At 41.5% G+C, this 13,839-nt stretch overlaps 1 protein-coding gene across 1 annotated transcript in view; it reads left to right on the top strand.

Annotated features, from left to right (window-relative positions):
• Nucleotides 1–13,448, top strand: part of ABCC5 (ATP binding cassette subfamily C member 5) — a 46,914-nt gene extending 33,466 nt beyond the window's left edge. Inside the window, exons 19-29 of the mRNA XM_029084878.1 lie at nucleotides 1–91; nucleotides 642–795; nucleotides 939–1,067; nucleotides 3,326–3,512; nucleotides 4,778–4,867; nucleotides 7,255–7,444; nucleotides 8,190–8,349; nucleotides 8,776–8,854; nucleotides 9,835–9,948; nucleotides 11,032–11,196; nucleotides 11,897–13,448. Of these exons, the coding sequence (XP_028940711.1) occupies nucleotides 1–91; nucleotides 642–795; nucleotides 939–1,067; nucleotides 3,326–3,512; nucleotides 4,778–4,867; nucleotides 7,255–7,444; nucleotides 8,190–8,349; nucleotides 8,776–8,854; nucleotides 9,835–9,948; nucleotides 11,032–11,196; nucleotides 11,897–11,998 (1,461 nt within the window). The 3' untranslated portion in view covers nucleotides 11,999–13,448. The remainder of the gene's footprint in view (nucleotides 92–641; nucleotides 796–938; nucleotides 1,068–3,325; nucleotides 3,513–4,777; nucleotides 4,868–7,254; nucleotides 7,445–8,189; nucleotides 8,350–8,775; nucleotides 8,855–9,834; nucleotides 9,949–11,031; nucleotides 11,197–11,896) is intronic.
• The last annotated feature ends 391 nt before the right edge of the window (nucleotides 13,449–13,839 follow it).

Raw genomic sequence — 13,839 nt, 5'->3', positions numbered from 1 at the left:
TTCCGACGCATTCTACGTAGCCCCATGAAGTTTTTTGACACTACACCCACTGGGCGGATTCTCAACAGGTTTTCCAAAGACATGGATGAAGGTATCAGTCACTGTATGCGCTGTAATCTCACATTCAGACTTCCTGAATAACTCCTTAATACTCTCCAGTCTCTTGCTGTTGGGGTGATCGTACCCTATATCTGTTACTAAATGTGTACTTGTAATAGGCAAGCAGGAATTGGGATGTAATTGGGTTATGATTCTAGAAGGCAGCTGATATCTCAAGTCTGTCCTTTCACTTCTAAAGAAGAAAATGTGTGGCTGCTTTTCTACCTACAGACTGCACACGGACTCTTAGCAGTTAATGCAGAGAGAACCTGGAGTATGAGGGTGAAGCTGATGTGCAGCAAAGGTGGTAATTAGGTCAGAGTTGCATCAGTGCTATTTCTGCAAATGGGAATAATTGGAAAGACTACTAGTGTCTGAGAAGATAAAAGCACCCCTAATGAAAATGTGCATTTTTAATTTGAGTAAGCCATGAGAAATCATTGTCCTTTTTGATGATGATGTATAGCTGGACTGAGTTGCTTTATATGGGTTGTTTTAGCTTTCTGTACTCAAGATGATCTTTTTCGCTCTGTCTTTTCCAGTTGATGTTCGTTTGCCATTTCAAGCAGAAATGTTCATCCAGAATGTCATCCTTGTGTTCTTCTGTGTGGGGGTGATTTCTGGGGTTTTCCCCTGGTTCCTGGTGGCAGTGGGGCCCCTCATTGTCCTGTTCACAGTTCTGCATGTTGTGTCTAGGTAAGTGCATCAGCTGCTTTGACTAAAGGAGATACTTTGACCTGTTAGTAAGGACATTAAGTTCTTCAAGTATATATGCATCAATGTAGCAATTGGCATATGGTGGTTGTATGTGTCACTTAAAGGTGGTTCTTTCCTTCCAGAGTCTTTATTCGAGAGCTCAAGCGTCTGGACAACATCACACAATCTCCATTCCTGTCTCATATTACATCTAGCATCCAGGGTCTCTCCACAATCCATGCCTACCACAAAGGACAGGAATTTCTGCACAGGTCAGTCTAAATATACATCTGAGAGTGGTGGAGCACAAAGCAGGGTGCAAGAGGTTTACCTTCAGAGAGATGTATTAATGGGGTCTATAGCTGATGCCACGCATTGGCTCTAAGAGTGAAAGTTACTTTTCAGGGGGAAAAAACAAGGGTCTTCATCAATGATTTGGATATAGGACTTGAAGGACTGCTAAGTTTGCTGATGACACCAAATTGGGAGGTCCTGTGGACACTCTTGAGGGCAGAGAGGCCCTGCAGAAAGATCTAGATAAATTAGAGAGCTGGACAATCACCAACTGCATGAATTTTAACAAGGGCAAGTGCTGGATTTTGCACCTGGGATATGGCAACCCTGGAGACACACACAGCCTGGGGAAGGAGAGGCTGGAGAGCAGCCCTGCAGAGAGAGACCTGGGGCTTCTGGTTGATGGCAGGTTGAACATGAGCCAACAGTGTGTCCCGGCAGGCAAGAGGGACACCCATGTCCTGGGGTGCACCAAGCACTTAATTGTGAACCAGTTGAGGGAGGTGATCATCCCGCTCTGCTCTGCACTGGTGTGGCCTCACCTTGAGTACTGGGTGTAGTTTTGGGTGCCACAGTATAAAAAGGATCTAAAGCTGCTGGAGAGTGTCCAGAGGAGGCCACTAAATTGGTGAAGGGCTTGGAAGGGAAGCTGTATGAGGAGAGGCTGAAGTCGCTTGGTTTGTTTAGCCTGGAGAAAAGGAAACTGAGAGGAGATTTCATCATGGTCTATAACTTCCTCACAAGGGGAAGAGGAGGGGCAGGTGCTGATCTCTTCTCTCTGGTGACCAACGATAGGACCAGGGGAAATGGCAGAAGGATGCACCAGAGCAAGTTTAGGTTGGACTTTAGGAAAAGGTTCTTCACCCAGAGGGTGGTGGAGCACTGGAACAGGCTCCCCAGGGAGGTGGTCATGGCACCAAGCCTGACAAGATTCAAGAAGAATTTGAACAATGCCCTCAGACACATGGTCTGAATCTTGTGACTGTCCTATGCTAGGGCAAGAGTTGGACTCGATGATCCTTGTGGGTGCCTTCCAACTCACAACATTCTATGATTCTATGAGAAGGGTAAGGGAAAATTCCCCAGTAGCCAACTGGGAAGAACAGTGGTGGGGTCCTGGGTGAATGCCCTCCTGTAGAGTTCCCTGCAGTGCAGCAGGTGGCAGTGATAATGGTCAGGGCAACTTTTTTGCCATACTTTTTCCCTAGTAGTATGTACTTTTCATCAGGTCCTGCTTCTGTTAGTTGTTTCTCCTTGTGATGGTGTTAGTATTGGTTAGAGCATGGTAACAAAACCTCAGTGTGCCTATTGATAAGCTGTTAGTCTCTGTGCACACATAATTGGATAGTGTTTATCAAGTATTTAAGTGATTGTTAGCTGCCTTGTGCACTATGCTTGATTTTCTTTGGTATAAACTGAAATCTGCAAAACAAATGTTAGTGAGTTGTAGTTGCTTCCCGCGAGAACCTGCTGTAACAGTATCAGGGCTTTGCAGGTGCAAGGTCATGAGACCAACAGCGTGGGAGCACAGGGAAAATTGCCACAGAAGCTCTGGAAGGACACTGCTACACCAGCTTAGGTGAAAGGCTGCAGAGGTGCAAATACCAGTTGCTTAGCATTGCTGGTGCTGGAGCACTAAGGCACACGGTGTGCAGCAGTGATCGGTGTAAAACTGAGTCACACAATCAGAAAATCTAGTTACTGACTTTGTGAATCTCTCAAGTGTCTCCCCTTAAATAAACTTTCTCAGCTCTGCAGTGTCAGGATTGTAAAATAAATGTTTATTTATGTGTTTTAATTAGTGTTACCAGTCCTGCTAAAACTTAGTATAACTTTACTTTTACACTTGTGTATAAAATAGTACATATTCTGTGCATATTCTGAAGTGGTGCTGCTGTTACCCATTGAGTAATTCGTAGCCATTGAAGACTCTCTGGGAGGTCTTGCATAGATGAAGTTGTGAAAGCGTGTGTAATGTCCCTGAATTTTGATTCACCCTCAGTGTGATTCATTGTTGTACACAGAAACTTGGTAATTTGACTTCCAGGAGTTTGAGCTAAGTAGATATCTGACACTCATGAAGTTTGTAAACCATGCTTTCATGGCCTAGTTTGAGACTTTGTGTCAATGACATTCTAGTCTTCCCACCCTGAATCCTGATACTGGAACAGGAGTTTAAGTAGCTCTGCTATGGAGGCTTATAGAGGTCTACTAACCTTTCCTGTGTTTGTTTCAGGTATCAGGAACTCCTAGATGACAATCAGGCACCATTTTACCTGTTCAGCTGTGCGATGCGCTGGCTGGCTGTACGGCTGGACGTTATCAGCATTGCCCTTATCACAACCACTGGCCTTATGATTGTCTTAATGCATGGCCAGATTCCTCCTGCCTATGCTGGGCTGGCTATCTCATACGCTGTGCAGGTGAGTATGTCCACATACTTTAATATTTAATTTTTCATTTAATGTAGTTATTGCTAGTAACTAAAAGTAATACATCATTGAAAACTTTCCTTAGTGCACTAGAATGGCAAAAGATAGTGTTACCTGTTTTGGTAATGGAGGGGGAAGCAATTCAGAGTCAGGATGTTTTGCTAGCAGCCAAATTATAATTTGGGAGGAGCTAGGAGCTTAAGGCTATTGTTCTGGGGAGCTGCCTCTTTTTAAATGATGAAGTAGAAACCGTTTGAGGCTTTTGATATGCTGCATATTGCAATTTTCCTGTATATTTCCAGAAATTGGATTGATGATACATCAGACGTCTGCCAAACTGATGTATTAATGTATTGCCTGTAGTTTGTTTTCACAGCACACATACATCCAGTGTTGCAGCTGTGTGGGCTCAGAATAGTTACTATTGGAGCTGTTGTTTGGCCTTTTCTGCCTCCTGGTGGGAGTAAGATGAAATTACAAAATTTAGACGGCTAATATTTAAAGCTGTTGCTTGTGGGAAACCTGCCTAAACTGCTGGCTTTCCAAGTGATAATAAATTATGGTATTTTAAAATTAACTATTAAATTAACTTGCCTTGGGCACCTTAGCTATATGGTGCCCAATGCCAAGAGAACTTGTATCAAATATCTTAGAATCATTCAGGTTGGAAAAGACCTTTAAGATCATTGAGTCCAACTATAAACCGAACACTGCCAAATCCACCACTAAACCATGTCCCTCAGCACTACAGCTACACATCTTTTAAATATCTCAGGGATGGGGACTCTACTACTTCCCTGGGCAGCCTGTTCCAATGCTTGACAACCTTTTTGATGAGGAAATTTTTCCTAATATCCAATGTAAACCTCTCCTGGTGCAACCAAAGGCCATTTTCTCTTGTCCTGTCACTTGTTGCTTGAGTGGAGACCAACACCCACCTCGCTACCACCTCTTTTCAGGTAGTTATAGAGAGCGATAAGGTCTCCTGTCAGCTGCTTCTCATAAGACTTGTGCTCCAGACCCTTCACCAACTTTCTTGCTCTTCTTTAGACACGTTCCAGGGCCTCGATGTCTTTCCTATAATGAGGGGCCCAAAACTGAACACAGTATTTGAGGTGCAGCTTCACCAGTGCTGAGTACAGGGTGATAATCACTTCCCTAGTCCTGTTGGCCACACTATTCATTAGGTTTGTGTCTTAATTCAATAATAAACCACAGAACTCTAAATTTGTCTTCATTTTCTCCCATCACTCCAGTTAACAGGGTTATTCCAGTTTACAGTCAGACTTGCTTCAGAGACAGAAGCTCGCTTCACCTCAGTGGAGAGGATTGATCACTATATCAAGGTAGGACAACAACACATTCAACTGCCTGTTGTGAAATTTCTCATTGCTTATTATGTTGGCTTGTTAAGAGGAGAGAAAGTCAGCCATGGTCTGCCTTAGTACAGAATGTATGTTTCTGATCTTATAAACACGTTAATGCATGTACTGTAGTACTGCAGAGTGAATTTGTTTTATGAAGCATGTGTATAAGCATTGGCAGGATGAATGGCACAAGAGCTGGTAGGTAACTAAGCTTACAGGCATCCTTTGCTGGGCACCAGTGACGTTACATAAGGATATTGAAGGCTTGCTGATACCCTCAGTAGTGGTGTGTGAGAAAGGGGCAACTGGGAATTCAGTACAATATTTTACAAACGATGGTGTTCTGGCATCCTTCATTCCCAACCTAATGGAACTCCTTCATTTAAACACAGATAATTGTTTGTTACTTTATCTACATGTAATTTGCTTCATCCTAATAAGTGTACTTCTTTTCCCACAGTTGTCTTATATAACATATCTCTATATGCTTAAAAAGTCAAGGAATTGCTCTTATTGCAAACATGAGAAATGTGCCAGGCTAAATGCTTAGCAAGCTGCTCTGATTATCAGTAGCCTTTTCTTCATAACTAGTGTTTGTGTATGCAGAACTGAGCATAGGTCAATGGGGAAAGTGTAGCCAGGAGAAAACCTTCTACTGGGTCTGGTGTTTGAGGTGAAAGACTTTTTTACTTAATACATAACACACATTCCCTCTGAACTTCAGAGGGGGATAGATATCTGTTTGGTAAATCTGGGCTATGTAGTTAATATTTGTAGAGCTTATCTGAGCATGTCAATTTAATACTGAAGAGGAAAAAAAATTAAAACTGCCTACTCCCTCAGTCCTCTTGTGGCATCTACATAGAAAATTTCTGTGCATGGAAGACTTGGTGACCACAAGCTGAGAACTGCATGTCAAATACTGCCTGGTATCTCTCACTAGGCTGAGATGGATTTATCACAGACAGGCCTTCAATGTCAAAATCTATAGTTGTGGGCTGTTAGATTGTTGTTTTTTTGGTTTTTTTTTGTTTTGTTTTTTTTTTAATTATTGTCTATCATTTTATATCACTATTAAGCAACAAAATCTATAGTTGTGGGCTGTTAGATTGTTTTTGTTTTTTTTAATTACTGTCTATCATTTTATATCACTATTAAGTAGCACTTTCTGTGATTTTTCTTTTTGGATCTCTAGACAGACATCTTTATTATGAAACTGTAAAACTAGTTTGGGTGGGTGAGCAGTGAAACACCATGCAGGTTCTGTGTCTTACGAAGTCCCAGGCTTGGCTTCTTGCAGTGTGGACTCCGAGGTTGCTGCTATGAGCACCAAGCTCAAAGAGCTGGAATACTGTTGTTGAAGATCACTGTTTTTCTCAAACCCTTGGAGTATAATTAATCTGCCTCTAGCTTGATGTTGCAGGTGTCTCCAAGTGACATAGTCCCTGTGAGATCTCTATAGTCAATGTAGAAAATGGCTATCTCCAGAAGGCAATTTATTACCCTATCTAAGTATTTATATTAGAATGAGAAAAATCACACTCCAGAAACCGTAGCTTCTTTGTAGTGACTATAAAGGTGATAGGGCCTAGTTCAGTTGGAGACTCTTACTTTTTATGTGTTTAAAGTTACATGAGATGAATCCCACAACAGGATTTCTGCCATTCTCTGAGGCTGCTTGTGCCAAATACAGGAAAGTGACCTTGGCTTCATTCTAAACATGCTATCAAGGCATATGGTTGGTTTTCAGAGGTTCTGCTTTTCTGTTTAATCTGTGGCTTAATGAGGGACCTATTAAGGGGCAGAGTAAAATAGCAAAAGTGAGCAAGCTGGAAGGGGCCTGACAGACTCAGTGATTTAGTAGAACAGGGGAGAATGAGGAAGAGAAGGAGGAAGGTAGCATTTGTACAATGTGTCACAACAATGTTCTCTTCTGTGTCTGAATCAACAGAGGTGACCTTGGCATGGTATAGCAAATGAGATATAGAAATACCGTATCCAGTGTTTGGAGTGCCACCAAACTCAATAGGATTGTGCTCATAAATAATAGACCTAAAATACATGTTGCATTCCATTGATGAAAAACATTGTTGTGTAGAAGGACCAATGTTGTTATTGAGGCAACAGGAGAGGAATAACAGTGTGATCAATGTAACACAGCAAACTTCTGAACCAGTGGGCCTACATCCAGCCACATAGCTCATCGTAAAACTGCCATGAACTGATATGGGCCAAGTCTGCGGAGAAGAACTCCTCCTGAAAGCTGCAACTGATCATTTTCCTTTCTGGTGTTTTCTTTACTGGAAACTGAACTTCTGTTTGTTTGTTGTTGTGTTTTTGTTTTGGTTTTTTTTTTTTTTTTTAAGACACTTTCCCTGGAAGCTCCTGCTCGAATTAAGAATAAAACTCCTCCTCTGGACTGGCCACAGGAAGGTGAAGTTGTTTTTGAAAATGCAGAGATGCGGTACCGAGAGAACCTCCCTCTAGTACTTAAAAAAGTGTCCTTTACTATCAAACCGAAGGAAAAGATTGGCATTGTGGGAAGGACAGGCTCAGGTAAGGAAAAACACTAAGCAGAGTTTAATTACTATTTTCACAGAATGAGAATGGAATGGAGTGGGGCAGTTATACTGGTTCTCCTCTGTTTCCTCTGTGTTTGAATAAATTGTTAATTGCCCTGCCCAGGAGTGGTCCAGCAGTCTGTCAGTGCTGGATTCTGTTCATGTGCATACGTAAGCAGGATCCCTATAAACAATAATGAAAAGAACCTTCCATTTAAAGTAGAGGGATATCCCACGATGCCTGAGCCAGTATGCTCATAATGGTTAACACCCCAGGCCACTTACTAGCACAGAGCTACCTGCAACATGCTCACTGCAGCTTATTTGACTCTCTGGAAAGTTTTCTGTACTGATGCTGCAGCCAGGTTTGGCTCTAAGCTATCTCAAAGTCTGTAATGTGAAGAATCAAACCCCCTGTTTATGAGAACTTAAATCAACTCCAAAATTTAGTTTCTAAATAAGCAATTAATATTGTGTTGGGTTTACGTGGCAAGATTTTGGTAGTGGGGGTGGGGTGCCACTCCAGGAGTGGCTTCTGTGAGAAGAGATTAGGAGCTGCCCCTACAATTGCTTACAGGTTTAAATACTGAACCCCAGCATTTACCACCATTGTTTGCCAGGACTTTATGATATTTTAAAATACTTTTCTTACACATGGGCAGCTTTTAAAATGCCTTCTTGTCTCAAAGCTGCTGTGACTCTGTAGAAACACTGATGTTGTTTTCCTGCCTCATTTTTAGGGAAGTCTTCTCTTGGAATGGCACTCTTTCGTCTTGTTGAACTGTCTGGAGGCTGCATTAAAATTGATGGAGTGAAAATAAATGACATTGGTTTGGCAGATCTTCGCAGCAAACTTTCAATAATTCCTCAGGAACCTGTGCTATTCAGTGGCACTGTGAGGTTAGTGAGATCATAAGAAGGCAAGAAGGACTAAGCAGGCTACCAGCTTATGCTTGAATTCAAATAGGTGTCTGGTGAGATGTTAGTTCTCAAGCATCCTGACTTATGTTCTCTGTTTTTGAAACAAAAAAACCCCACAGCTAAATGATTTTAGCTGGCCTAGTGCAGCACTGAATATGGTCATCCTCTATGGAAGTCTTGCTTTAGATTTGATTTAAGTTTTTGTATCTTTGTCTTCCATCTCTACTCTTTTGTACTTTGGCTACTCTTACCCTAGTGTGCTGGGAGCACCTGATTCCCTCAGCAAGGAAATTGTCAGTTGAAGGCTAGATGGAGAATCATCCATCTGGATGAATTAGCACACTGCTGTTTTGCCATTCATTGCTGAATGAAAATTCTGATTGTGTTTTCGGCTTCCCCCTGCAGATCAAACTTGGATCCTTTCAATCAGTACAGTGAGGAACAAATCTGGGATGCTTTGGAAAGGACTCACATGAAGGAATGTGTAAGTATTTTGTGCCCTATGAAATACGTGTTTGTGTTTTGGCTTCCAAACCAACATGTTCTGTTAGTAGCTACTTCAGAGACCTTTAGATAAAGCTTTTTCTATGCAGTTTTTCTCCTTGCTGTCTATGCTTTATTTGACTGATTTCTATTTTTTATTTCCCCCGATTTTATCAGACTCTTCGTTTGGTTTGGGTTTTTGGGGTGGGGTTTTGTTGGTTGGTTTTTTGGGGGGTTTTTTTGTGGAAAACACACCACATATTGGGTGTGTACTTTTTTAGCATATAGCATAGCAGTGCTGCTTCATCACATGGACTCCTAGGGTGTTACAGTATTTCAAGTGGTATTTTTCTGTATGTGCCTGAGGTGTGCATTCTGCATTTACATTTTGTGAGTTGAAATGTCACATGTGCACATTTATACCGAACTTAAAATTTTCCCTTTGCAAGGCCCCCAGCAGCAAGTCTCGCTGCCATGACATTTCCAATTCTTTTCTTGTAAGTCAAGTGGCCTGTATGGCTGTGGTACTTAGGCTGCAGTAATTCCTGCAGGGACTAGATTCGTTGTTTTCTCTTGGTGAGAAAGATTGCCAGGAGATCTTTATTCATGTTGATGTGATTTTATACATGGCACACTTTTTTCTAGAAATTAAATACTTTGTACTTAAGTCATTCCAAGGTTGCCTACTGAGAGGATATAGCTCTTCTAGCTTAGTCCTAGTGGTGTTCTCAGGAGCTATCAGTGAGTCACAGGCATTTTAGCTGGACTGAGCAGGTCTGATGTTGTGTTGCTGTTCCAGGATTAGTTGCTTGTTACTAATTTCCCCAACAGAGACAGGGAAAGATGGAAGCAAAGTGTGATGGATATCTGGAACATGGGCAAAATGAGATTTGCAGGAGGAGCAACTGTTTGTCTCGTGCCATGGAGATACAAAAAGTGTGTGCAATGCTCTGAGATATTTGCCTCTTCTGTCCCACACAGGTTACCCAGCTGCCTATGAAACTTGATTCAGAAGTGATGGAAAATGGGGAAAACTTTTCAGTTGGAGAGAGACAGTTACTTTGCATAGCTAGAGCTCTACTGCGTCGTTGCAAGGTAAGCATAGCAATGAGAGAAGTAGCTGGAGATATCAAACTGGTAGGATTGAACAAGCTCTTTTGTGCTCTATTAATTCTATTAGAGGAATCACACCAAGCATTATTGCAACCCATAGAGGTGTAGGGTTAGAACAACTAGGAGGGCATCTGTAGCCAGCTGCTAGCTCCTGTAACATCCTACCATCAGAAAGGCATTGCTTTTTAGTGTTAATAATGAGGTGTTAGACTGGCCTAATCATTTATTCAAAGTGTCCTGTTACTGGTGAGCATCAGATTCTTCCATTCTTCCACCTTTTTGTGAATGTCAGCCAAGAATTTTCCTTCTACATGGTACTCCACTAAAATGTAGTCTCCAAGTGGAATCTGGGACCATGCTATGCCAGTGAAGTTAAAGGTTTTGCAGGAATGGAAGATGAATAATAATTACAGTGAGGAAGGACTTTTGGATTGAAATTGACCAGGATTCTGATTTTGACATCCTTTTTTCTTAAATATTGCACACCATAATATTTTAAGGTTGACTCTGCATCTGTTTTAAAGCCACACTACTCAGCAGAAGTTACTGCTCTCTGTACAGTACCTGTGCAAAACAAGTCCAGTTTAGCTTTGACAAGACACCAGTCCAAATCAGTTTATGTTTGAGTCTGAGAAAAAGGGTAATTCTTTCCAGCATAAGAAAGCTGGTAAGCCTAGTCAGTATTGCCTCATTCCAGAAGGAATGTCACCACCCAGGATGTGTCAGATTAATTTGCCAGTAAAATTTGTATTTGAGATGTAGCTGCTGAATGTAAAACTGAAAGTAGTGGAAACTTGAGGCCCAGGTCAGAACCCAAACATCTCATGACTCTAGGGTGTGACCAGAAAATGCAAGTGTGATCCATAAGGTAACTTCGATGAAGGCAGTTACATAAAGAAGACTGAAAGGGTGCTTGTAAGAACTACCTTTGTAACCACAGCTCCAAAAGGATTGCCTGTTGTGACAACTCTTGTTCATGGTAATTCTGCCCACTCTATATATTTTTACGTTCAAGGAGGGAAAGTGTTACTCTGGGTAACAGACAGGATTATGTGCTGCTTTCAGATTTTGATACTGGATGAAGCAACAGCTGCTATGGACACAGAGACAGACTTACTGATTCAGGAGACTATCAGAGAGGCATTTGCAGACTGCACTATGTTAACAATTGCTCATCGCCTGCATACGGTGCTGGGCTCTGATCGGATCATGGTGCTAACACAAGGACAGGTAAGCAGAAAGACATCTGTGGCTGCAGTTCATGTTGCAGTCTGGTCATGCCATATGTGCAGGCTGAACTGAAGGAACAGCTAGTATTGTAAGGCAGAAAATCCTCTGTGTTCATTCACATCCTTGGTAATATACTCTTAATAGAATCAGTCATTGCCTGACTGTGACAAGATCAAAGAGAGCAAGATTTCTTTTACACCCCAAGAAAGTACCGTAGAATATCGGTCTCTCTTTTAAAAGTGTCTTTAAAACTCCCTTTCTAGCTTGATTCTGAAATGGGTAATAACGTAAGCATCTTTGATGGGGCTCAGTGGTGGTTTCCCATTACTTTCATGAAGACCTGTGGTATCAAACAGTCTTATGAGATATACTTTACCTGCTGTTCAGGCTTCCATGTGGGAGCCATAAACAGTTAAGTCAAATGTAAGAATATTTGTCACAGCTCTTAAAGGTAGAGAAGGCAAAAACCTGTAGCATTTGCTTCCTGATGGGTAGTTCCAGGGTTTGTCTGAGCTAGTTTGAAGCATCCCAGGTTACAGTCTTTATGCATAAATGCACATAATTTCACTGCCTTTTGTCTCATCTAAAGATTACTGCCATGTTTTGGCTTCTTTACTACTGTGTCACACGTCCAAGGGGTGGGAATCAATTTTCTGCTGGGTTTTACTGATGTACTTTACCTGCCTTGTTTGCTTTTTAGGTAGTGGAATTTGACACGCCATCTGCCCTTCTGGCCAATGAGAACTCGCGCTTCTATGCTATGTTTGCTGCTGCGGAGAACAAGGTTGCTGTCAAGGGCTAAAATTCAGGGCAAAGTCACTTTAATTTTGGAGAGCTACACTCTGCCTGTGGCAGGCCAGCTCTTCCTCCTCCTCCTTCAAGCAGATTATTGCCTTTTCATCTTTTAATTTTTAGCACAATGTGTCAAGCCAGAGAGATTTTTAAAACTGTGTCAAAAGAATTCTTCATGTTTTTATTATTGTATTTATTCCATAATCATATTACTAATTTTTTGTTATTAAATGCACTCTACAAATGGCTCAGGGAGCCACAGTTATAAATGTATCAGAGGCCTATAATGAAGCTTTATACATGTAGCTATATCTATACATAATTCTGTATATAGCCTATATTTACAGTGGAAATGTAAGCTGTTTATTTTATATTAAAATAAGCACTGTATTAATAACAGTGCATATTCTTTTCTATCATTTTTGTACAGTTTACGGTACCAGAGATCTGGCTTTGTTATCGGACTGTATCAGACACCGTTTTGTCTTTTACAGTTGGTCTTTTCCTAGCGCCAGGTTTTCTGCGTGTCTGAGTGGAAGTGAAGCTTTGCAATAGTGTCCTTTATTGTCACATCTTTGTTGTCTAGCGCAGGGGAGAAGAGCTCTGTGGTGTAACTCTATTGCATCGTAATTTATCAAAGCTATGTGGAGCATTGCGAATGTTCACCATGGCAGCGGCTGCTGCTTCCCATGATGCTTTCCCAAAGCAAGGTTTTTAGCGATCTCCTGAGCGGAGACCTTCTGGGTCACAATAAGGCCTCATATATTTTCTCAGTGTCCTGATACAGTGTTTCTTACTGTGTCAGCAGGGTTTATTTTAATGCAAGCAAGCCCAGGCTCTTCCTGCTTCGCTGATCTAACACAACCAAAATCTAACTGTTCATGGAATGATCTGTAACAAATTAATCATAAGGTTCAAATCATACCCTGTATGCTAGCAGGAAAGCCTTGTCAGAGTTGCTTCAGCTGACTGACTCCTTTATCTTGAAGCTGCTAACACTCCTCAGAGGTTTAGGTTGGCTTTCATTGGCATGGGTAACACTAACTCTTTGTTCTGCTCACTTATACTAAGGTTAAACGACATCAATATTTCCTGTTTCTTTATTGCACACTTGTTAAGGAAACAGTCCCCCACCCCACGTCTTCTGGAACTTTTAAACAGGTTCCTGTTGATCAGGATGTAACACTGGTGTAGGACATCGTTTTCTTACTGTAAAGAGACCTACCTCAGGTTACTAGGTCCTGCGTAGTATGTTGCCATGATCACTGTACACCATCCCTGTTTTACGGGACCTGTGGCCCGGATGGGCACGGTTGCTCCTATAATAGCCGTGACTTATTGAATGGTCAGCGTTGCATGTCTTTGTCAACTTGGACATTTTGTAGCCTTAGCATGTTTGCAAAATGTCTCATGGAGGCAGAAATCTGAAAAGTAAATAAAACTATTTTGGGTTTTGTAAATTTTATTGGCTTAAGTGGTTTGTTTTGGGCATATAAATAACTTGTCACATTTTTGAGCCCCGGGGGACAGATTTTGCAGGCTGGGTTTTTCTTTTTGTCTATGTACCACAACATGATCTTTTTTCCTTCAGAGTACATGTGTTTCTTTAAAAGTGTAGTGGGTAATTTTTGCACCCTCCAGCATGGGGGTGGCTTGCAATATATGTATGTTTGTGTTGAGTAGTACAAGGAGTAATAATTTATAGTGCAAGTATTCAAGCTAAGTAGGAAGGGGGGAGTCAGACAGAATACAGAAGATCCTTCTTAGGCTCAGATTGTTCCACTTCCTGTACCTGCAGGTGTTATTGTTTATAATGTGATACACTGCAAAGTCATAGTAACAAGCATTTCT

This window comes from Antrostomus carolinensis, unplaced genomic scaffold (assembly GCF_000700745.2).
Source record: "Antrostomus carolinensis isolate BGI_N321 unplaced genomic scaffold, ASM70074v2 scaffold15175, whole genome shotgun sequence".
Lineage (NCBI taxonomy): Eukaryota > Metazoa > Chordata > Aves > Caprimulgiformes > Caprimulgidae > Antrostomus > Antrostomus carolinensis.
Note: the sequence above shows the minus strand (reverse complement) of the source record. Positions and strands in the feature narration are given on the sequence as shown.